This window comes from Oryctolagus cuniculus, chromosome 11 (genome assembly GCF_051225735.1).
Source record: "Oryctolagus cuniculus isolate XC-2025 breed Fujian yellow rabbit chromosome 11, ASM5122573v1, whole genome shotgun sequence".
In the NCBI taxonomy this organism is placed as follows: domain Eukaryota; kingdom Metazoa; phylum Chordata; class Mammalia; order Lagomorpha; family Leporidae; genus Oryctolagus; species Oryctolagus cuniculus.
In genome coordinates this window covers 53,477,166-53,502,389 of record NC_142877.1, presented here as the reverse complement: position 1 = coordinate 53,502,389, position 25,224 = coordinate 53,477,166, and the positions used below count along the sequence as shown (strand labels likewise).

The following is a 25,224-nucleotide window of genomic DNA, read 5'->3' as shown; positions in this document are numbered from 1 at the left end:
TTTTTTAAAAGTTTAAGTGAGAGGAAGAATTTTAACTGGAAGGAAAATATGTCAGAAATCTGAAATAGAGAGGAAGGGGCTTTGTGGTGACTCAAAGCACCATTGTAAGTCCTCTCCTCTCAGACCCTGCTTAGGGGAAGGATGGCTGATGTCACGCCAGCACACACAATGTGGATTCAGTGCAGAAAGCATGTCGAAACTGGCCTGAGGTAGGAAATGACTAGGACCGCAGCAAACAAAAGTGCTGATTATGCGTAAGGATCTGGCAAGAGGCTTTTTTTTCTCATAAATGTCTAGTGCGAGATGGGTCAGAACAAGCCTATCTCTTTCTGCCTGGTCGGAGTAGGGGTTGTTGAAACACCGTATAGAGACTGATCCTACCAGATCACTGATGGCACTGGACAACCTGACTACAGAAGGATAGAAAGGAGGAGGAGTTTTGAGAGTCTCCTGGGCTTTGTTTTTTAGGTTTGGATTTTTGTGTATGGGTGCCCTTTTTTACTTCCTGATTAAATAGTCTTTTTGACTTAATGGACTGCTCAGGGAATGAAAGGCATAGTTATCCTTGGTTCTTCAGCTGTTTCTGAGCAAGCATCATTATCCATGTTGCAAACAGTACAGAGCAATTTTTTTTTTAAATTTTGGTTTCTTTTTTAAGATTTACTTATTTATTTGAAAGAGTTACAGAGAGAGAGAGGGATGCAAATCTCTGTCCGCTGGTTCACTCCCCAGATGGCCACACAACAAGCCAGGGGTGAGCCAAGCCAAAGTGATGAGCCTAGAACTCCATCCAGGACTCCCACATGGGTGCAGGGGCCCAGGCACTTGGGCCATCCTCCACTGCTTTCTTAGGCACTTTAGCAGGGAGCTGGATCAGAAGTGGAGCAGCCAGGACTCAAACTAGTGCTGTTAGGATGCCAGCATCACAGGTAGGCTTAACCCATTGTGTCACAGCGCAGGCCTTCCTAGTGTCATTTATATGTTGACTGGGTTTTAGGTAGCTGAGGTGACTATTCTGGGAACTTTTTTATGAAAAAGATACCTGATCAGAGCTGGTGTTATGGAACACTGGGTTAAATTGCCACTTGCAACATTGGCATCCCATGTTGGAGTGCCAGTTCGAGACTCCGCTGCTCTATTTCCAGTCTGACTGCCTACTAATTGCGCCTGGAAGGCAACAGCTGACAGCCCAAGTACTTGGACTCCTGCCACCCATGTGGGAGACCTGGATGGAGTTCCTGGCTCCTGATCTTGGTATGGCCCAGCCCTGGCTATTGTGGCCATCTGGGGAGTGAACCAATAGTTAGAAGATCTCTGGCCGGCGCCGTGGCTCAATAGGCTAATCCTCCACCTTGCGGCGCCGGCACACCGGGTTCTAGTCCCGGTCGGGGCGCCGGATTCTGTCCCGGTTGCCCCTCTTCCAGGCCAGCTCTCTGCTGTGGCCAGGGAGTGCAGTGGAGGATGGCCCAAGTGCTTGGGCCCTGCACCCCATGGGAGACCAGGAAAAGCACCTGGATCCTGGCTCCTGCCATCGGATCAGCGCGGTGCGCCGGCTGCAGCGGCGGCCATTGGAGGGTGAACCAACGGCAAAGGAAGACCTTTCTCTCTCTGTCTCTCTCTCTCTCACTGTCCACTCTGCCTGTCAAAAAAAATAAAAAAAAAAAAAAAAAAAAAAACAACTCCCTCCACCCCCAACCACTCTTCCTTTCAAATGAATAAATCTTTAAAAGAGATGATCAACAGGTTATAACCAATGTCCAGATATTGTTGACAATCGAATCTTTAGAAACCTCAGGATACAGTTAGCCAGAAATGAAATCCTTCTTGGAGCCAGTGCTATGTCACAGAGTGTTAAGCCTTGGCCTGAAATGCCAGCATCCCATATGGGCACCAGTCTTAGCTGCTCCACTGTAATCCAGCTCTTCTTGCTAATGTACCTGGGAAAGCAGGGGAAGATGACTCAAGTTCTTGGGTCCCTGCAACCATGTAGGAGACCTGGATGAAGCTCTTGACTCCTAGCTTCAGCCTGGCCCAGCCCTGCTCATTGCAATCATTTGGAGAGTGAGCCAAGCAGTTGGAAGATCTGTCTCTGCTCTCTTCCTGTAACCCTGCCTTTCAAATAAATAAATACATCTTAAAAAAAAAAAAAAAAAGTCAAGGTGGAGGGGGCCTGGCACTGTAGCACAGACAGTTAAAGCCCCAGCCTGCAGCACCAACATCCCATATGGGTGCCAGTTTGGGTCCCGGCTGCTCTACTTCCAATCCAGCCCCCTGCTATGGCCTGGGAAAACAGCAGAAGATGGCCCAAGTCCTTGGGCCCCTGCACCCCCATGTGTGAGACCAGGAAGAAGCTCCTGGCTTAGCTCTGGCCATTGTGACCATCAGGGGAGTGAACCAGTGGATGAAAGTCCTCTCTGCCTCTACCTCTCTCTGTAACTCTTTCAAATAAATAAAATAAATCTTAAAAAAAATAAAAAAAGAAATTCTGTACTTCTTCTCCCATCCCCAGGAATTATCAAACAACAAAGAAAACTCCTGAAAGACTCCTAAAGCCTCTGTTCTTTGTTTGATTGCCAAGCACATGTTTGGTCCACACAAATCCTTGGAGAGGAGAATAAGGACCAAATATTTGGATGACTTATTTCTACCTTCATAATCTATTTAAATTATTACCCTTTCTTTAGGTCCATATTGAACCAATTAGGCTTAATACAAGGAAGTAAGGCTGGCAAATATGGTTGCCCTTGTATTCCTTTGCACAGATGCTGACTACTGCTACTACTATTACTACTTCCGGCATCATTTTCCACCTGTTGGAAAGGAATTAGGTAAAGCAAAGCGAAAAGAAGCTTCCTCCCAAAAATTCTAAGACACATAAACACTTACTCTCTGGGCACTACCCCAGGCTAGGAGATAGCAATGAGAAAGGAACAAGAAGTTTATTCATAAATGAACAGAATTGCAACTTTTTTTCCTCTCCCTTATCCTTTTTTTCCATTGCCCATGGTTTATTTCAATGCTCTCAGTTATTCGTTTTTTAATTGCTTTTCATTTAGAGTGTAAAGGTGAAACAGCACATTCAGATAATTTGCCTTGCCCCATCCTCCTCTTCCCTTGTTTGCTGCTTCTCTCCTCTTAGACTCCCTGTCCCTCGGCTTCCCTCAGAATTTCTGTCCTCTGATTGCCAGGATCATACATATGGACAGCATCAAAATGCCAAGGAAAGCTTTGCTTGTTAGCCTGAGAGTAAAACCATATTTCTCCAAATGGTCTAACATTTTTGTGGTTTTTCTTGTAAGTTCCTGGAAGTGACACTTGGTATTTTGTTCAGTTTTACATAACACTGGTATATAACAGTATATATGTGCCAGTGTAATACAGTGAGCCCTTGAGAAAATACACAGCCAAACTGTAGTCTGATCTGTGTTTACCAGATATTTTATCCATAGACAGCTAATTTATAATCTGGATAAAATAAGTCATTTATGTATGCTTTCCTTTTTATTTTTTGAATATTTATTTTATTCAAAAGGTAGAGTGACACGGAGGGAAGGAGAAACAAAGAAAGAGATATTTCATCTGCTGATTCACTCCCCAGATGGCTACAGCAGCCGGTCTGGGCGAAGCTGAAGCCAGGAGCTCCACCAGAGTATCTCACATGGGTGGCTGGGATTCAAGCACTTGAGCCATTATCTGCTGCTTTCCAGACACGTTAGCAGGGAGCTAGATTGGAAGCAGAGTAGCCTGCACTCAAACCAGCACTCCAGTATAGGATGTGGGCGTTCCAAGCAGCTGCTTATAATCTATTACACCACAAGGCCCGTTCTGCCCCTCTTTTTAAAATTTTCTTTATTATTTTTAATGTATTAGAGTGTGTGAATGAGCATATGCCAGCTCCCATCTGCTGGCTCATTCCTCAAATACCTGCAATGGCCAAGACTGGGCCTAGGCAGGAGCCAGGAGTCAGGAATACAGTCCAGGTCTCCCACATGGGTGGCAGGAACTCAGTGCCTAAGTCATCACTACCACTTCCTGACCTTCATTGCTGGGAAGTGGGAGTCAGTAGCCAAAGACAGGAATTGAATCCGCACTCCTCTCTGGGACATGGGCATCTTATCTGCTTGGCTAAATGCCTCCTCCTGTGTGTGCCTTGACAGGTAGGTGTCCACTGGGAATCCTCAGATTGTTGCAAAAACTATATATAACATTTTATCTTCCCGTCTCTTGGTTAATAATTGCCTGTATTCCCTTAAAAAAAAAAAAGATTTATTTATTTGAAAGTCAGAGTTACACAGAGAAGGAGAAGCAGAGAAAGAGAGAGGTCTTCCAGCCACTGGTTCACTCCCCAATTGGCCACAATGGCCGCAGCTGCGCCAATCCAAAGCCAGGAGCCAAGAGCCTCCTCTGGGTCTCCCACGCGGGTGCAGGGGTCCAAGGATTTGGGCGATCTTCTACTGCTTTCCCAGGCCATAGCAGAGAGCTGAATCGGAAGTAGAGCAGCCAGGACTCGAACTGGGGCCCATATGGGATGCCGGCACTACAGGCGGCGGCTTTACCTGCTACACCACAGCACTGGCCTCTCTGCTTACTTTCATGCCAGCTGGTTACTTACTGGTTTCTAGCTAGTTTCATTACAATAAAACCTGTTGAAAAGCAATGTCAGGGAATAGAAGAGTCTCTAGGGGCTGGGACTGTGGCGTAGTAGGGTAAACCTCCTCCTGCAGCACTGGCATCCCATATGGGCGCCGGTTCTAGTCCCGGCTGCTCCTCTTCCAATCCAGCTCTCTGCTGTGGCCTGTGAAAGCAGTAGAAGATGGCCCAAGTGCTTGGACTCCTGCACCCATGTGGGAGACCTGGAAGAAGCTCCTGGCTCCTGGCTTCCGATAGGCCCATCTCCAGCCATTGTGGCCACTTTGGGGAGTGAACCAGCATCTGGGAGACCTTTCTCTCTCTCTCTCTCTCTCTCTCTCTCTCTCTCTCTCTCTCTCTCTCCCACCCCCCCCCCCCCGTCTATAACTCTACCTCTCAAATAAATAAATAAAATCTTTTTTAAAAATTCAAAAAATAAATAATAGTCTCTAGGCAGGGTTGGCTATGTGAGAGTTTGAGGATCCAGAAATCCTTTGTCTGCTCCCACCCCCCAAATATCACCCCTTTTGTTTTCCTGCTATTGAACTCTCCTGGCTTAGACACGTGTATCCATACGAATACATTATAGAATCATTTCCTCTAGTCTTCTAAGTCACTGATGAGTTAAAATGAGTGAAAAATTCCCATCAAGGTTGTTGTTATATACATTCTAGAATTGTAAGGTACTTCTGGGAGGTAATTTAATCCAGCACATTGCTCACAGGCAGTTCGGATACTACGGTCCCAATTTTATAGATGGAAACAGCTGAAGTTAGGGAAGTAAACCCACATATCCAATGTCATATGGTTAGTTAACAGCAGGACAAGGATTAAAATTGTGTAGTATCTCATCTACCATATAGCACTGGCTCCATGGAAATGATGACGACTGTTTATTGAATAGAAACAACTGGCCATGGCCCTACATAGCTTTGAAATCTAACGAAACTGGGAAAAATGTAAAACATATCAACAGCTGCATTCTCAAAGACATTAACTCTGTCTTCCCACATTTTATACTTAATGAAAAGAATGAAGAGAATTTTTTGGAATGCAAGAGATTTATCTGAAACTCTGGAGTTAGAAGCTTGTGGTTTGGAAGGTTTGTTTTTCTTTTCTTTCTTCCTTTTTTTATTTGAGAGGCAGAAAGAGAGCGCAACAGCTCCCATCTGCTGATTCAATCCCAGATGCCCTCAGTGGCCAAGACTGGGCTAGGCAGAAGCCAGCAGCTGGAAGTTCAATCCCAGTCTCCCATATGCATGGCAGGAATCCATTTAGCTGAGCCATCACCACTACTTCCCAGGGTCTGCATTAGCAAGTATCAGGCATAGTTACCACAATGTAGAAAATGAATATTTGAGTTCCCTAGGCCAGTTGCCTGCCCCTGTTACTCTTTTTTTTTTTTTCATGATTTATTTATTTATCTGAAAGGCAGAGAGAGAGACCCCTTCTATCCACTGGTTCACTCCACAAATGGCAGCAATGGCTGGACCTGGGCCCATCTGAAGCCAAGAGCTTCTTCCAGGTCTGCCACTTGGGTGCAGGGGCCCAAGTACTTGGGCCATTTTCTACTGGCTTCCTAGGTGCATTAGCATGGAGCTGGATCAGAAGTGCAGCAGCCGGGGCTTGAACTGGTGCTCATATGGCAGTGGCTTCATCCTCTAGACCACAGCCCCTGCCACCACCCACCCTTACTCTTATCATGTAAACTAAATACTCTGCTAAACACACAATGTGGGGGCTGGCGCCTGGCATTCCATATGAGAGCTGGTTCAAGTTCTGGCAGCTCCTCTAATGATCCAGCTCTCTGCTATGACCTGGGAAAGCAGGAGAAGATGGCCCAAGTCCTTGAGCCCCTGTACCTGCATGGGGGACCCGGAGGAAGTTCCTGGCTCCGGATCAATGCAGCTACAGCCATTGTGGCTAATTGGGGAGTGAACCAGTGGATGGAAGACCCCTTTCTCTCTGCCTCTCCTCTCTATGTGTAACTCTTTCAAATAAATTAAACATACACACACACACACACACACACACACACACACGATGAGTAAACCAGAAAGAAGAAGAAAAAGTCAAGTAAACCAGGAAAAAAGAATAACCTTTATCAGTTGTACACAAGACTCAATCATTTTTGGTTCTTACCATTGCTTAACTAGTTCGGTTGTTTTTCTTTTTTGTAAGATTTATCTATTGATTTATTTATTTGAAAGGCAGAATCACAAGGAGGGAAATGAAAGAAAGAGAGAATGTTCCACTTATTGGTTCACTCCCCAAATGCCCACAATAGGCAGGGCTAGGCCAGGCCAGAGTCAGGAGCCTGGCTTCAGCTTGTCACAGCCCCAGCTGTTGTAGGCATTTGGGGATTAATCAACAGGTGGAAGATCAATTTCTCTCTCTCTCTCTCTCTCTCTCTCTCTCTCTGTCTCTGTCTCTGTCTCACCCTACCTCTCCCCCACTCTTCCTCTCTGCCTTTCAAATAAATCTCTTTCTTTTATTTTCTCTGTGCTGTGTTACTGAAGTGCTAGTATCAGTATCATGGTCTAAAGGTGCACAGTAACTCATTAAACATTCTCCTTACGTATCTTCGGCTTGTTCTCAAAGATGATACTATTCTATAACACCACTAGCACAGCTCCCCACAGCTTCATTAGCATTTGGTTTTTTATCATTTTTATCTGTTTATATGTAAGTAGGAAGTATTACTTCTCCTTTCTCATTTTTCCTAATTGTGAGACTAACACATAAGTTTTATAGAAAGCTTGGAAATACAAAAAAAAGTCAAGAAATCCTACCACTTAGAGATAAGTGCTCATTCTATTATTTTCACATAAATGAGTTCTAATTTTTCTAAGAGGATACCTAAAGAAATAAATTCTTTTCTCTCAGTCCTTTGAGAAATTAAGACTAAGTTTCATCTACACCCCCATAACCCCCATGCCTTGTTTAGCAAAGTCCTATTTTCCCGTAAAAGCCACTCTTCCTGTGCCCTTGAATCTGGAAGGTTGAAGTTGAAAGACTGAAGAAAGTGGCTGAGGCAGACAGTTCTTATTTGGTTCCAAAACTCAGGAGAATCAGCTTCCAAGGAGAAATTGTTCTGAAAGGAGTGGAGGAGAAAGGAAACCCTACTTTAATGTTACTTATTTAGAACCTGACTTGCTTTATTTCTTTACAAAAGGAATCCCTGCAATAAGAAATTCGGCGGAAAACTGACTAAAAGTCCCAGACTCTTATCCTCTTATGGGTACATTTGATTTATGGATTCGCAGAGAGTATTTAAGGGGCATTCACACTAATGAAGTTAGAGTCAGCTCACAGGAAGGAGGACGTGGGTGGGTAAGGCCAAATCTTGGCAAATTCCAGAAAATCCCAAGTGTCTTGACTTTTCTGTCTTCCATGATAGATTACGATGACTAAGGCTCCCTCAAATATCTAAGAAAAAAGGACTGAAGTGTGGTGGAAGTCTGTTAAAGAAGAGTACTTAAGTGTCAAAATTTCTGTTAAGTGTGTGGGCTTTTCTTCTTTACATCCTTGAGAAATACTGGAGGAAACCTCTCTTTCCTGTGCCGCAGATAACCACCCATAAAATTAACCTCAAGTGCATTTGGGATCTGGTTGTTCTTCATGTCTGAGTGGCTGGGAGAGGAAAAGGAACTGAAAGTAATGCTCTGTGCTTCACCTGGGCTCTCATCAAATCCCTGGCATCTCAGCACCATAGTCAGTGTAGCTGATTTCCGAATAAATTGTTTCTTTTTTTTCCTCCAAGACCAAATTGCTTTTGCACATTCACTCTTTGCAAAAAAAAATTTTCCTTGAAAAAGTAGTTTTAAAAAACAGTACTTGAGGGACAGCACTGTGGTATAGTGGGTAAAGCTGCCGCCTGCAGTGCTGACATCCCATATGGGCACCGGTTCAAGTCCCGGCTGCTCCACTTCCAATCCAGCTCTCTGCTGTGGCCTGGGAAGCAGTGGAGGATGGCCCAAGTCCTTGGGCCCCTGCACCTGTGTGGGAGACCTGTAGGAAGCTCCTGGCTCCTGCCTTTGGATCAGCACAGCTCCGGCCACTGTGGCCATCTGGGGAGTGAACCGGAGGATGGAAGACCTCTCTATGTCTCTGTCTGCCTCTGCCTCTCTGTAACTCTGCCTTTCAAATAAACAAATAAATCTTTAAAAAAAAAAAAAAAAAAAAAAAAGCAGTACTTGAGCCAGCGCCGCGGCTCACTAGGCTAATCCTCCACCTTGTGGCGCCAGCACACCGGGTTCTAGTCCCGGTCGGGGCACCGGATTCTGTCCCGGTTGCCCCTCTTCCAGGCCAGCTCTCTGCTGTGGCCAGGGAGTGCAGTGGAGGATGGCCCAAGTGTTTGGGCCCTGCACCCCATGGGAGACCAGGAGAAGCACCTGGCTCCTGCCATTGGATCAGCGCGGTGCGCCAGCCGCGGCGGCCATTGGAGGGTGAACCAACGGCAAAGGAAGACCTTTCTCTCTGTCTCTCTCTCTCTCTCACTGTCCACTCTGCCTGTAAAAAAAAAAAAAGAAAAGAAAAAAGTACTTGAAAAAACGGTACTTGTACTGATATTCTTACAGACCAGAAGTTGTGTTTTTCATTTTTTTTAAAGATTTATGTATTTATATGAAGAGCAAAATGACATAAACACACACACAAACACTACATACACATAGATACAGAGGTCTTTCATCTGCTGGTTCACTCCCCAAATGAATGCAACAGCTGGGGCTGGGCCAAGCCAAAGCCGGTAGTTTAGAACTCCATCCAGATCTCTTACGTGAGTGGCAGCACAAGTACTTGGGCCTCATCTGCTGGTTTTCCAGGAACATTAACAGGGAGCTGGATCAGAAGCAGAGCAGCCAGCACTCAAGCCTGCGTTCTAGTGTGGGATCCTGGCATTAGAAACAGCGGCATATCCTGCAGCACCACAAAGCCAGCCCGCAGAAGGCTTCTTTTTGAAAGGCCCTTACAGGGGAAATTGGATGCATCTGAAACCAGGGAGAGCCTCTGCCATAGCCGGGTCTGTATTCTGGTTCTAAATTAGTCTGCTCTCTTGGGGCTAGCACTGTGGCATAGCAGGTAAAGCCGCTGCCTGCAGTGCCAGCATCCCATATGGTCGCTGGTTTGAGTCCCGGCTGCTCCACTTCTGATCCAACTATCTGCTCTGGCCTGCAAAAGCAGTAGAAGATGGCCCAAGTCCTTGGGCCCCTGCATCTGTGTGGAAGACCCAGAGGAGGCTCCTGGCTTCAAATCTACCCAGCTCTAGCCATTGTGGCTATTTGGGGTATGAACTGGGCATGAAAGATTTCTCTGTCTCTCTCTCTGCCTCTGCCTCTCAAGTAAATAAGTCCCAGTAACAACAGTGCAGGAACTTGACATAAGAGGGATGGATACTGATTGAACTAGACAGAAAGCTGCACTCTATAGGTTGCAACATGTAACACATACTCTTTGTTTGTTTTTGACTGGCAGAGTTAGACAGAGAGAGACAGAGAGAATGGTCTTCCTTTTCCGTTGGTTCACCCTCCAAATGGCCGCTACAGCTGGCGTGCTGCGCCAATCAGAAGCCAGGAGCCAGGCGCCTCCCCTCTGGTCTCCTATGCGGGTGCAGGGCCCAAACACTTGGGCCATCCTCCACTGCCCTCCCGGGCCACAGCAGAGAGCTGGCCTGGAAGAGGAGCAACCGGGGCAGAATCCGGCGCCCCAACCAGGACAAGAACCCGGGGTGCTGGCGCTGCAGGAGTAAGCCGGCACGCCAGCCATAACACATACTCTTGAAATTGTACTTGAACATACCTTTGACAGAATCAAGAATGAAAAACTCATTCATTCATTCCCTTCTGATTGAAGAAGTAGTAGTAGTAGTAGTAGTAGTAATTGTGGTGGTATTTCCTGGATTTCTCTCTTTTTAGTGTCCTGAAAATTTTAGTTCTTGTAGAACAGCACCATTTAGAAAACATCTGTGGAATTCACTGTATTTTAGTGATCAGGAAATGAGAAGTATGGTGAAAACAAAACAGAACATGTGAATGGAGGGTATCCTGCCAAACGTCCTTTCCTTTTGGCTGATAATTTTCATTTTTGCATGGGGTGGGGGGGCGCCTGCAAAAGTATATCCTACAGCTATGATTGAGGTTAGAGCTGTGTTTGATGTAGTGAGGTTAGAGTTGCCACATCTTGTTTTGGTTTTTATATAAAATGGATCCAGATAAAAATGTAAATTGCAAAGCTGACCAAAGTATGTTATTTGTATACTGAATTTTTGAGAAACTATTCTTAATGGCATGGTGCAAACAAACCAGTCCTTGGCTCTGATTTCTGAAAGGCAAAATTTCCTATCTCCACAGGAGACGAGTTAAAAAAGTATAAATGTATGATAATACAGCTTCTTAAACTTCACTGTCAAGTTGATTAGTCCATTGAACTTAATGATTTAATAACTATTGACTAATGTTGAACTCAAAAAGGTGATATGTGTTCAGTCTGTCAGAGTGGATTTTAGATTTCTTTTCTACGTTAAATGATCTGGGAATAATGAGATTTGAATGACAGAATCTGGTTGGAGCCTCCTGTTCCAAGTTGAGTAAATATAACATACTCCCTGTCTGCTATGGAGCTATTCTACAACACTCTGTAGCTTTCAGTTGAGTTATTTTTTCAGTCTTGTAAATTATCATGTGTAAATTTCTTGGAGATCCACACTGGATATGAAAAGGATAGATGTAGTGAATTACAGGAATGAGAAAATATTGAAAGTCTGTACCAACTTCTTTTTCTGTAAGTCCTGTAGATACAGATGAAAAGGCATGGTCTCTGCCCTCTGTGAACTTACAGTGTAGCAGAGGAACAGTCCCACTAGTCTATGGGCATTGCAATGGGAGTTTGACCAGGGAACAGAGGAAGAACTGCCTAGCCTTTTTTTTTTTTTTTTTTTACAGGCAGAGTGGACAGTGAGAGAGAGAGAGAGACAGAGAGAAAGGTCTTCCTTTGCCGTTGGTTCACCCTCCAATGGCCGCCGCGGCTGGCGCACCGCGCTGATCCAATGGCAGGAGCCAGGTGCTTCTCCTGGTCTCCCATGGGGTGCAGGGCCCAAACACTTGGGCCATCCTCCACTGTACTCCCTGGCCATAGCAGAGAGCTGGCCTGGAAGAGGGGCAACCGGGACAGAATCCAGTGCTCCGACCGGACTAGAACCCGGTGTGCCGGCACCGCTAGGGGGAGGATTAGCCTATTGAGCCGCGGCGCCGGCCTACCTAGTCTTTTTGAAGACTTATTTATTTGAAAGAGTTATAGAGAGGAAGAGCCAGAGAGAGAGAGAGACTTTCCATCCACTGATTTACTCCCCAAATGATCACAATGGCCAGGACTGGGCCAGCCAGGAGACAGGAGCTTCTTCTGGGTCTCCCACATAGGAGTAGGGGCCCAAGGACTTGGGTCATCTTCCATTGCTTTCCCAGGAAGCTGGATTGGATGTACAGCAGCTGAGACTCAAATCAGTGCCCATATGGGACACTAGCATTCTAGGCAGCAGCTTTACCCACCATGCTACAACACCTGCCCGAGAACTACCTAAATTTATGTAGGAAAGGCGATTGAACTATAGACTGCATGCGCTGAGTCTTGAAGGAACAGGCATTTGCTAGACAACAGGGCAGTCCTGGTGGAAGGAGCCTCATTCACAGAACTGTGGTACTCCCAACCGCTTTCTTTTCCTGGAGGGTAAAGACAAAGCAGAGAATACCCAGAAGAGAGGAGGCTGAGTAGGTAGGGACCAGACCTGGAACGGGCCTTTCGTGACATGCCAAATACCTTGGATTTAATTCAACAGGTGATTGTGAATTTGGGAAACAATATTGAACAGTAGAGTAAAATTAATTTATAGTTTGAGGATAATTACTTTGTATTATTTAGGATAATGGCAGCATCATAGAGAATAGATTAGAAGAAGAATCAATTAAAATGGTTACACAGTGGCAGGCATCTGGCCTTGCTTTTAAGACACCCATATTCCATAGCGAAGTCCCTGGATTCAAGTCGCAGTTCTGGCTCCTGGTTCCAGCATCCTGCTGATGCAGACCCTGGGAGGCAGCAGGTGATGGCTCAAGTGGTCGGGTCCCTTCTACCCATGTGGGAGACTGGGATTGAGTCCTGCTTTGGCCCCAGCCCATTCCTGGCCGTTATTGGCATTTGGGGATTGAACCAGTGAATGGGAATGCGCTCTTTTGTGCTTACTCATTCTCCCCGTCTCTCTCTCTCTCAAAAAAAAAAAAAAAAAAAAAAAAAAAGATGCACTAAGGCAGTAACAGGAAAGATAAAGAGGGATGGGGATGGGAAATGGCAAATGTTTCCATAAGGATTTAGCAGTTTGGAGGAACATACCATTGTTATCCGGGATGTGAGGCTCTCCCTACAATGACTGTTTCAATTATAAGCCTTGCTGGTTAAGCTAGTTAGGCAGTGACCACTGGGTGATAGCATTATCTATATGGAATTGCTTTTTTTTTTTTTTTTTTTTTAAGTTTATTTTCATCTAACTGAAAGGCAGAGAACAGAGAGATTTGGTTCACTCCTCAAATGCCCACAGCAACCAGGGCTGGGCTAGGTTGAAGCCAGGAGCTCCATCTGTGTCTCCCACTTGGGTGGCAGGGACCCAAGCACTCAAGCCATTATCTGCTGCCTCCCAGGATACATTAGCAGGAAACCAGAGCAGAAGTCATAGTAACAGAAACTCAAACCAGCACTCTGACATGGCATGTGGTAGTCCTTAGCAGTGCTTTAACCTGTTGTACCATAACACCTACCCTGGGGTTTTATTTTTTCCTGGGCACCTGTTAATTTATAGTGTTTTATAGTTATAGTATCTTTTTAATTCTAAGAAATGTCTAATCTTTTCTATATTTTATTTATAAAGGAAATGTATAAGCCTCCTTTCTGAATATCGCATCAAGATTTCCCATCTGCTGTGCAAATCTTATCCTTGGGTTTTGTTTTCCAAACAGAATCTTTGGGCCCATGGCCGAAATTCAGGTGGAAGGAAGATCTCTGAAAACAGCTATTCTCTGGATGACTTGGAAATAAGCCCAGGTAAGCAGAGTTCAGTGTGGGTGAAGTCCTATTAGAAGTGCCTTCTGGACTCAGAGCCAGTGCTTGCAAAGGAAGAGTGACACAAATTAAAAGGAAGTCTGTCAGAGACAAGCCATCCGAAATCCCCTTGCCTTCTATAAATAGCTCTTCTTGTATTTTCAACCCATCTTTAGTAGCCTGTGGTAACCAAAGGGTACATTTAAGTGATTTCAAGTGGCTCCTCCATAGCATCTAGTGCTTGAGGGTTTTAATAGGTGGATTATATCCTTTATCAAGGTGCATTGTCTCCTATTACCAACGGTAACATAAGACCGTGAGTATAGAATTTTATGTTTTGAGGGGCCTACATAGGCACCTCATAAAATAAAAAATTAATGTAGGAAATCATAATCCTCCTAGTAATAAAAAATGCAATTAAAACAGCATTGAGGGGGCCAGTATTGTGGCACAGTGGTTTAAACCACCACCTGCAACACTGGCATCCCATATGAGTGTGGGTTCCACTGCTGGCTACTCCACTTCTGATCAAGCTCCCTGCTAACACACCTGGAAAAGCAGCAAAAATGGCCTGAGAACCTGGACCCCTGTCACCCACATAGGAGACCCAGATAGAGCTCCAGGCTCCTGGCTTCTGCCTGACCTGGCCCAGCCCCTGCCGTTGCAGCCATTTGGGAAGTGAACTAGCAGATGGAGGATATCTCTCCCCCCGCCTTTGTAACTCTGCCTTTCAAATAAATAAATAAGTCTTTAAAAACACACATACCAAAAAATAAAACAACTTGGAGTCTCCTTTTCTTTTGTGTGCCACCAAAGATCCTGGTTTCACCACGGACCGCAACCCTGCGCAGTGTTACCAGTATTGTAAGAACAGGCCGCACCCAAAGTCTTGCTTCTCCCAAAGTATCCAGGATGCCTGGATCCCTGATTTTGATCTGGGTCAGAAGAAGACAAAAGGGGATGAGTTCCCACCGTGTGGCTGCAGGGTGTCAGATGAATATGAGCAGCTCTCCTCTAGAGTCCTGAGACTTCCTGTATTTGTGTCAACAAGGAGCTGGTAAAAAGCTGTGGCAAAGATGGCTTTCCTACTCAAGTGTGCCTCCACCCCTTCCACGTCATCTGCTGGTGCTGACAGGTTCCAGACAGGTGTGCCGAATGCTTTTGGAAAGCCCCAGGGCACAGTGACCTGGGTTCATATTGGCCAAGGCATCATGTGCCTCTGCACCAACCTGCAGAACAAGGAACATGTGGGTGAGGCCCTATTCAGGGCCAAGTTCAAGTTCCTTGGCCAACAGAAGATCCCCATCTCAAAGCAGTGGAGCTTTACAAGTTTAATGCAGATGAATCTGAAGACTGAGTGGCTGAAAAGCAGCTCTTTCAGTTAGTTCTAGGGTCAAATACATCCCCTGCTGTGGTCTCCTGGACAAGAGGTGAGCATTGCACTTGCGAGGGCTTCCACTATTCTGCCCTCTCTTTAGTCGTATAACCAATAAGAAAACCTGTTTGCTGATAAGAAAGGAAAAAAACAGCATTGCAGTCTCATTTATTTTTCACACTTATTTTAAATTAGCCATAATTTTTTAAAGTTTTATTTACTTACTTGAAAGGCAGAGATACAGAGAGAGAAGGAAAGAGAGATCTTCCATCCGCTGATTCATTCCTCAAATGGCCTCAGTGGCCAGGGCTGAGCCAGGCCAAAGCCAGGAGCCAGGAGCTTGTTCCAGGTTTCCCACATGGGCGCCAGGGCCAAGTACTTGGGTCATCCCCTGCTCTTTTCCCAGCTGCATTAGGGAACTGGATCCAAAGTGGAGCAGCCAGGACTCAAACTGGTGCCCACATGGGATGTTGGCACTGCAGGTGGAGGCTTAGCCTTCTATACCACAGTGCCAGCCTCATATTAACCATATCTTAAAATATACAAGGCTCAATTATGATAAAGGTTCTTTTAGTGTTAGGAATATGAGTGAATATTACCTTATAAATGACAATTATATTCCTAATTTCCTTCTTTGTACTCTTAGTGGAAGAAATTGGCCTCTAGAACACAATAGCCCAAAACTTAGAATCTTAGAACCATTTGAAACCCATTTGGGGCTGGCACTGTGGCCCAGCGGGTTAATGCCCTGGCCTGAAGCACAGGCATCCCATATGGGCACCTGTTCGGGACCCAGGTGCTCCACTTCCAATCTGGCTCTCTGCTGTGTCCTGGGAAAACAGTAGAGGATGGCCCAAGTCCTTGGGCCCCTGCACCCGCATGGGAGACCCGGAAGGGGCTCCTGTCTCCTGGCTTTGGGTCGGCGCAGCTCAGGCCCTTGCGGATAACTGGGAAATGAACCATCAGGATGGAAGACCTCCCCCTCCCCCCCCCTTCTTCCTCTCCTCTGACTTTCAAATAAATAAATAAACCTTAAAAAAAAATTTTTTTTTAAGGTTTATTTATTTGAAAGTCAGAGTTACAGATAGAGGGAGGGAGAGACAAAGAATCTTTCATCCACTGTTTTACTCCCCTAGATGACCACAACAGCCAGGACTGGGCCAGGCCAGAGCCAGGAGCCAGGAGCTTCTTCTTCCAGGTCTCCCACATGGGTGCAGGGGCCCAAGCACAGGGGCCGTCTTCCACTGCTTTCCCAGGCCACCAGCAGGAAGCTGGATCAGAAGAGAAGTAGCTGGGACACGAATCGGCATCCATATGGGATGGCGGCGTTACAGGCAGCAGTTGTACGTGCTGCGCCACAGTGATTTGAACTCCTAACAAAGCGTGTTATTTGTGTGCTTCCAGGTCAGTCATCATCCTCGGCAATCAACTTGGAGAAAAATGAGAGTAGGCGAAATCTGGAACTTCCACGCCTCTCCGAAACCTCCATAAAGGATCGAATGGCCAAGTACCAAGCAGCTGTGTCCAAACAAAGCAGTTCAACCAGCTACACAGTATGTGTCCTGAGTGTTCCTTGACTGTTTGTTCAGGCATCAGCCAGTGGTCACTGAACACTAGGACAAGGGAGTGTCTCCCAGACCTTTCTTTCTGTGCCCTGCTCCCTTCCCTGTGCCCTGTCCCTTGCTTCCTTTGTAACCCTCGCCCGGTTCCTCCTGAGGCTCATCCCTTGCCCACTCATTTTTTTTTCCCTAATGTTACTAGCCAGTAATGTCATCTACAGTTTTCCAGCCTCTTCTATTTATTCTTTTTGTTGTTACTAAAGTAGTACTGTAATGAAACCAGACTAAATGTCCATATTCACTTTAGCCTTATTTTTTCAAGTAAAAATTTGAATTTTCAAAAAAGAACAGTAGTACTTTATTAGTTTTAACAGAAACACTTATTTTGCTTTTTGAGGGAAGAAGGGAGAATATTGGAATGCAATAACAAATGTGTTCACCATGAACATGGGGTCTTTTGCAATTTTTTAATTGAGAAATAATTCATGTGACATAAAATCACCATTTTAAATTCTGCAATATAGTGATTTATTAAGCATATTTGCAAGATTCTGCAGCCATCACTACTGTCTAATTCCAAAACAGTTCTGTTATCCCAAAAAGAAAAGAAACCCCATACCTATGCAGTCACTCCCAATTCCTCCCTCCACTCATCTTCTGGCAACCACTAATCTATTTTCTGTCTCAGTGGTTCTAACCATTCTGGACATTTCATATAAAGGAATCATAGAGTCCATGGCCTAGTTAATCCTCAATTCTTGTGATGTTATGATTTTCTACAGAGTTAGACCAGTGGTTAAAAAAAGGGAGAGGGGGGTAAGAAATGACAAGAAGACAATGTGCTCAGTAAGCACAAAAATTTAATATTCTAAATTACCATTTTATACCTTCCTATACTTCCCTGGCAAGCTGATACTGCGGAACTGCTTAATAGAAGTTATCTCTCAAATGTCATTCATTTATAAACACACACACACATAGAAGTATGTATGTATCTTTCAGACATCTGTTCCTTCAAATTACAAACCGTTAATCTCTTGATGTCCTAATTTTTTTTTTAGCAAAGTTGGAAGAATAGTGATGAATTTTATTTGTTTCAGGCTGAATGAAACTGGCTCATATTAGAAATCATAATGTGTATTCAGGAGTTAAGCCTTCTTTTCTCCACGTAATTAAGTGTGCACTCTCCGGTGGTATTACTAGATTACTCTCTGGGCTATGACTAGTAGTTCCATCTTGATTTTTCGCTGTAGTTATAAGAAGAGGTGGTTGTATAAATCAATAGTGAAGTGGAACATCACAGGGTACTCTTCACTGTGAACATGGAAAATGAGAAAATGTAGACTTCTCTTGGAAGGCCGGTCAAAAAACACAGCAAACGTAGGAGTTCTGGGACCTTAATTCCCTCTTGGTTACAGGATTGAGCTGCTCCTCAGTGTCTTCCTTCTGCAAACATTCCAACCAAATGACTCCCTAAGTAGAAAAACCAGTTTAGTAACTTTCATTTTAAAACTCCTAATTGTGTTCCTGCATTGCAGTTCTGCCCTTTTAAGACTTGAAAAAATTCTTGTAAAAAGTTTACATTTTATCTCATCCCAGAAGAATTCCACAGGCCCCTGACGGAAGCGGTCTGTAAGGAGGCACATACGGGCTCAGCGGGAGCTGGGAAGAAGCTGTCGGGCTGTGTGGTTGCCCGCAGGCTCCTCCCACTGGATGCACCTCCAGCTCTGTGTGCCTGGAACACCCCTCACATTCCTTGGCCGTAAATGGCTGGTTTCCTCTCAGGCGTAAAGATCACAGAGAACAGAAAGGTGCTAGATTACTAAATTACTAGTGTACTGAAGGTCAGAAATAGTCAAGCCATCTACTTCATTACGTTGATTTTTTTTTTTTTTTTTTGACAGGCAGAGTGGACAGTGAGAGAGAGAGAGACAGAGAGAAAGGTCTTCCTTTGCCGTTGGTTCACCCTCCAATGGCCGCCACGGCCGGTGCGCTGTGGCTGCGCTGATCCGATGGCAGGAGCCAGGATCCAGGTGCTTTTCCTGGTCTCCCATGGGGTGCAGGGCCCAAGCACCTGGGCCATCCTCCACTGCACTCCCTGGCCACAGCAGAGAGCTGGCTTGGAAGAGGGGCAACCGGGACAGAATCCGGCGCCCCGACCGGGACTAGAACCCGGTGTGCTGGCGCCGCAAGGTGGAGGATTAGCCTAGTGAGCCGTGGCGCCGGCCCTACGTTGATTTTCAATCTAATAGGTTAATTTTAATATTTGCCCCAGGTGTCTTTTACAAGGAAAAAGAAAGTGTGATTATGCTTACTCCTGTGACAAGATTAATGCATGCTTTTTTTTTTTAATGTTGAGGCTTTGTTATGAGAAGTATTAAAATATGTGTTAGTATACTACTCTATGAACTTCATATACAAAAGTATGTTTTTGAAAGTCCCATACCAAAAACGTTTGTTATGTCATTACGTACAGTTTCAGTTTTTATATGAATACATCACCCTGTCTCTCTTTCCAGGCCGGGCATTTATATATATGGTCAGTATATTTTCGCAATTATTGGCACTTGGCATCACCTTCCCCCTGCTCCAGAATGGCCTTTTCTGGTCAATTTCACAAGCTTTGCATTGCCACAAGCTGTGCTGCTGAGAGTGAATCACAAGAATGCTGTGTGCTGGGGGCAGTCTGTGGGTGTGGTCCTGTGGATGTGTCTGTATTCTAATGAGCACCCAGTGTCAGACTGGCCTACAAATATTTAACTCTGAGGGGTGTGTCCACAAAGCTGCTTTTGTCAACTCACTAGTTAATGGGTTTCGCTTGGGAGAGTTAAAGGGTTGATTTAACCTGAGGCCTCTTACAAGAATTTTTTTTTTTTTAGCATTCCAAGTTTACTTAATAGATGTGCTATGAAAAGAATGGAATGGTAGGGTTTTTTTTTTTTTTTTTTGAAATTTACAGGTTATTTTTATTTTGTAGAATGAGCTGAAAGCCAGTGGTGGTGAAATCAAAACTCATAAATTGGAGCAAAAGGAGAATGTGCCCCCAGGTCCTGAGCTCTACAACTCCCATCAGGAGGGAGAAAAGGTGGGTTAAAAAGCTTGCTCTCCAGTTGCCGAGGAAGCATGTGTTCTAAATTAGATGCTAAAATTAGAAATAACTCTAACTGCAGGCTGTAGAGTGTCTGGGAATTCAGTAACAGCTGCCAGGACAGATTGTCATTTCTGCAGGTCACATAATTTCAGTTGGGGAGCCTGTAACTTATAGCTGACCAAATAATGAGCCTTCCTTGGAAAATTCTTTGCTCAGCAAATGCTCATGTGGCATAGAGCTAAAGTGAATTTTCCTTTCTTTCTTTCTTTTTTTTTTTTTTTTTTTTTTTTTTTTTTTTGAAAGGCAGAGCAACAGAGAGGGAGAGACAGAGATATTCCATTCCCTAGTGTTCATTCCTCAAATGCCTACAACAGAGGGGTTAGGACAGGCCAGCACAGGCCAAAGCCAGAAGCAGGAACTCAGTCTGGCTCTCCCACATGAGTGGTAGGAACACAAGTGCTTGAGCCATCACCTGCTGCCTCCCAGGATGCCAGGATGCACACTTGCAGGAGGGTATTTGGGAGCAGAGGACGGACTCAAACCCAGGCACTCCAGCATGGCACCCACTTATCCCAAGGGGCAACTTAACCACTACCCCAAACACCACTAAAGTTATATCTTTAACTTATTAAAGACATTATCTTCAAAGCACTTGTATATTCTTTTTCTATATATAAAGATGTATTTATTTGTTTGAGAGAGTTACAGACAGAAATCTTCTATCCACTGGTTTACAAACCCCAAATGGCCATACAACAGCCAGAGATGGGCTGATCCGAAGCTAAGAGCTTCTTCTGGGTCTCCTGCATGGGTGCAAGGGCCCAAGGACTTGGGCCACCCTCTTCTGCTTTCCCAGGCACATTAGCAGAGAACTGGATCAGAAGCGGAGCAGCCCAGACTTGAACCAGTGCCCATATGGGATGCTGGCACCAGTCTGGGGCTTAACCTACCATGTCACAGTGTCGGCCCTAGTACTTGTATATTCTTAATTTAAGTATATGTCTAAGGTATTTTATGCAAGGAAATCTCATTCTTTCCTCAAAGTGTTTTGAAAGCTAGGAACTATATCAAACATAGGAAATGCTAGGCTTAAAAACTAAAAACAAACGATTCCACATGATCTTTCTGTACAAGGAAACTGTAACAGAGGAGACAAATAGGAGATTGACTCTCATCAAACCGTGTGACAGGAGAGAAGCCTGCAGGTCTCTGGAGCTCAGACTCAGGCCAACTTAACCCAACTTCCTGAAGAAGGTGCCATCTGGTCTTGAAGAATGCGTAGAAATAGGCCAAATGAATTAGGGAGACTGAGTAAGAGAAAGAAGGGCATGCAGACACAACAGCGGTCTGGAAACCCTGGGGGCTTACATAGGGATTACAGGTCTGGGAGTTTGGCTGGAGTATGTGGTACATATAGGCAGTGAGGAAAGACCTCTGGAAGAAGTCCCGGGCAAGGTGTGGAAAGCTGTGTGTACTTCGGAAGAAGTCGTGCAGTAGTGGAAAGCTACTAAGATATTGTGAACAAATCACTGCTGTGATTTATGCATCAATCATTAGATGAGTGTCCTCACTTCATTAAGTAACAATGTGTATGCTGGGTGAGTTTGTCGTGTTCTCTGCCAAAATATAACCCACTCTTTTGAATCTTTCTGACAATACAATAATCAAGTGTTGGATGAGGAGAAAGGGCTTTCAGGTGGATTGCAGGGACTAATCTCAGGAGAAGAGGTCATTACTTCTGTTACACATGCGGATGACACCTTTGATGCCATTCATCCACAGGGAGAGGAGGGTATTAAAACTGGTTAAGAGCAGTAGTTTTCTGAAGCCGGCATTGTGGCAAAGCAGGTTAAGCCACTGCCTGCAACAGCTGGCATCCCATATGGGTGCTGGTTCGTGTCCCAACTGCTCCACCTTGAATCCAGCTCCCTGCTGAGGGCCTAGGAAAATGGCCCCAGTGTTTAGGGCCCTGTCACCACATGGGAGACGTGGAAGAAGCTCCTGACCTCTGGCTTTGTCCTGGCTCCTGCCATTGCAGCCATCTGGGTAGTGAACCAGCATATGGAAGATCTCTCTTCTCTCTCTGTCTGTCCCTGTCTCTCTGTGTAGCTCTGACTTTAAAATAAATAATTTTTTAAAAACAATAGTTTTCAAACTTAGCTACAACAGATTTTTGAAAGTATGATATATTAACATTAATAGGAACTCATGCAATACACTGAACACTTGGATCAAAGTAGGCACACAACAAAATCATCTCAGATTAATGGCTACAAAATCTGACTCACAGAATATAGTGAGGGAAATACTAGAAAATTATTTTATAAAAGTATACCAACATGGCTTAAGAAGTTGAGTTCCTGGCACCCACATGAGAGACATAGATTGAGTTCCTAGCTCCTCGCCCAGCTGTGGCTGTTGCAGGCATTTGATGATTAAACCAATGGGTGGGAGATCTCTCTCTGCCTTTCAAATAACTATAATAAAGAAATAAAAGAACATATCAACAATGTAGATTGAAATAATACGGGGCCGGCACTGTGGCACACTAGGTTAATCCTCTGCCTGCAGCACCGGCATCCCATATGGGTGCTGGTTCTAGTTCCAGCTGTTCTTCTTCCAGTCCAGCTCTCTGCTGTGGCCCGGGAAAGCAGTGGAGGATGGCCCAAGTGCTTGGGCCCTTGTACCCGCATGGGAGACCAGGAAGAAGCACCTGGCTCCTGGCTTCAGATCAGCGCAGCTCCAGCTGTTGTGGCTATTTGGAGAGTGAACCAACAGAGGGAAGACCTTTCTCTCTGTCTCTCTTTCACTGTCTGTAACTCTACCTATCAAATAAATAAAATCTTAAAAAAAGGAAATAAGACAATACTTGACAGTCATGTGTTACAAGGTCACATAGTCATCAAATAAATTGCACATTTTTTAATGACGTATTTTTTAAAAAAAGTTTATTTGAAAGTCAGAGAGAGAGAAAGAGACAGCAATATTCCATCTGCTGATTTGCCACAACAGCCAGAGCTAGGTCAAGCCAAAATCAGGAGCCCAAAACTCTATCCAGGTCTTCCACATGGATGACAGGGACCCAGAGTACCTGAGCACCAGGGAAGCTGGATGAGAAATGAGGCCAAGACACTGACATGGGATACAGGTATCCCAAGCAGCGTCCTCACTGCTACGCCACAATGCCCACTGCAAATTTCACATATTGTTACAACAGTGGGTTCATGCATCAGTCCCTAAGTCACATGCCATGTATTGAGTGAGTTTTCTCCTTAAACTGCCTGTTTTCCCCCTGTTTTAAATGGAAGATTATTTCTCAACTTTTAAATCCCCATGTTTACCTCCCAAACATAATTTAGAAAATAATCCTCCAGCAAATAATGTTGGGTTGGCCCTATATGTGATTTCACATTTCCTTCCGGATTGTCTTCATGCTGATTTGAAACTGGAACTTTAAGCCCAACTGGAAGATGAGGACATTTAAATTACAGCCTAACAGGGCATTAGTATGACTGAGTCACAAATTGGGGAGTGGGTGGCAAAGAAAGGGGTTTAAGTTGGTGCATATCTTTCATATACACCCTGCAGGTGTATAAACCCTTGGCTGCCTTAAAATTTGCAAAACTTTAGAGCCTTGGCAGCCATCCTTTTGCCCTCTCTTGTTAACCAGTACCTAAGCACGGTATGAATTTTGTCTTACTACAAAAGGATATTGATACTAATAGAAACGACTGAAAAATGGAATATTTTGTCAAGGTCTTGTTCTCCCTTTTCTCTTCTTATGAATTAATTTGTACTTCTCTATAATGACAAGTTGGAGCAAAACCTCACATATTCCCACCTGGTTGTTGCAAGCAGTGAAGTCGTATGGTTGGCCACGTGCAATGAGGTCATGATTGGCATTATATTTACCCCAAAGGCTCAAGGTGACCCAATTAGAGGTGAGAGGAGACCATCCTGGGATGGATATACCTACTCATTAACAAGACCTGAAGAGCTTTTTATGGCTGGACACAACTTTCAGAAAATGTATTTGCATTAAATGCAATAATATATGTAAAGGTGATTAGTTCAATGCCTGACACAGAGTAAACACCAATAAATGTTGGCCATCATTATACTGATTTATTTTATGCCATGTCAGAATTGGCATAATGAGAGAGAGTAGAAAAATGGCCATGCTGAAATGCAGGTGCATTCCACCAACAACTTAATCTCCATTGTAAATTTATTCAGTGCATTCGACATCCTGATATAAACGCTCAGCATTGCCAATGGAAATGAAAGAACATTATGTGAAGAGTACACGTCAGGTCATCATTTGACCCTTTGTGATTTAGGGCTTGGGAGAAAGACATTAGCAAGGCTTAGGGTCCAATAGGAAGGAGAGAGAGAAAACTACTAGAGAATTCTTTCTTTTTTTCCTTCTGCAATTTTTATGTTAAAATTTATTTGTGAGAAAGAGTTGCCATGCTGGTTTCCTCCTCTAATGCCTACAATAGCTAAGCCAGCAGCCAGGACTCAAACTGGGTCTCCAGGGTGGTTGGGAGGGATCCAACCGTTTGAGCCATCACCTGCTACCTCCCAGGGTATGCATTAGTAGTAGGAAGCTGGAACAGTAGTGGAACCAGAACTTGAACTCAGGCAGTGCAGCACAGGATGCAGGCATCTCATCCTGGCATCCTAACCACTGGGCCAAACGCTCACCCCAAAAGTTATTTAAATTTGCTGGCTTCTGGGGAATAAGATGTGCCTGTTTGTTAAACACTGCCATTTTGAGACTGAAATTAAAAAAGCAAAGTATCCTTAAAGATAATACTGGAGGTGAGTTTCAGATAAAGTTTTTTGTTTGTTTGTTTTTTGTTTTTTTTAACTATCCAAAGGTCTTATATGGGCACGCTTGTTTCAGCAGAATGTACTGCGTTAGCAAATAGCAATTAGGAAAACAAAAGAATAAGTATAATTCTTATGTTCAAACACTTCGTCTTGCCCTGTGCTGCTTTATGGTCACATGGTAAGAAGCTTTGCTATCCTGGATATAGAGAGTGTTGTTTTGCTTTGTTTTCTCGGAGTGCAAAGGTACCATTTAGGACTTCTTTTATCAAGAGAGATGAGGCTCACTGCTGGCAGCTGGATGCAGTGTGTTTCTCCCGCTACCCTGTAATTGAGAGGCATGTTAATATCCTCATAAAAGATGCTTTGCCGCTGCTTATTTAAACGCTCAGCTGTTCCGTGCCCGTTATTCCCTGCAGGCAACCAGTGGCGGAGTGGAGTCAGCAGGTTTTTTATGGCATTAACAGCCGTTCGCTCTTTTATTTTTAATGTGATTCTTAATCCGCCCCTTTTCTGCTAGATTTCTGCAACTGAAAATAGCCTGGCTGTCCGTCCCTCGCCGGCCGAAGATGACTTCCGTAAGCATCTGTCGCAGGGTCCGGATGGTGAGGTCCTTGTCCCTTGTGTTTGATTCCAGTGTAGCCTCATGTCTG

At 44.6% G+C, this 25,224-nt stretch overlaps 1 protein-coding gene and 1 pseudogene across 11 annotated transcripts in view; both read left to right on the top strand.

Moving 5' to 3' along the window:
• Window positions 1-25,224, top strand: part of LIMA1 (LIM domain and actin binding 1) — a 99,063-nt gene that overhangs the window by 57,619 nt on the left and 16,220 nt on the right. For 4 of the 11 annotated variants that reach the window (XM_051846271.3, XM_089308315.1, XM_089308316.1 and 1 more), the window contains 4 exons: window positions 13,632-13,716; window positions 16,493-16,641; window positions 19,625-19,732; window positions 25,092-25,176. In XM_051846271.3, the coding sequence (XP_051702231.3) occupies window positions 13,632-13,716; window positions 16,493-16,641; window positions 19,625-19,732; window positions 25,092-25,176 (427 nt within the window). Of the gene's footprint in view, window positions 1-13,631; window positions 13,717-16,492; window positions 16,642-19,166; window positions 19,187-19,624; window positions 19,733-25,091; window positions 25,177-25,224 lie in introns of all 11 variants that reach the window. The other 7 variants (XM_051846273.3, XM_089308317.1, XM_089308318.1 and 4 more) reach the window with 4 other exon arrangements.
• On the top strand, window positions 14,490-15,754 carry LOC103348300 (large ribosomal subunit protein uL16-like; annotated as a pseudogene).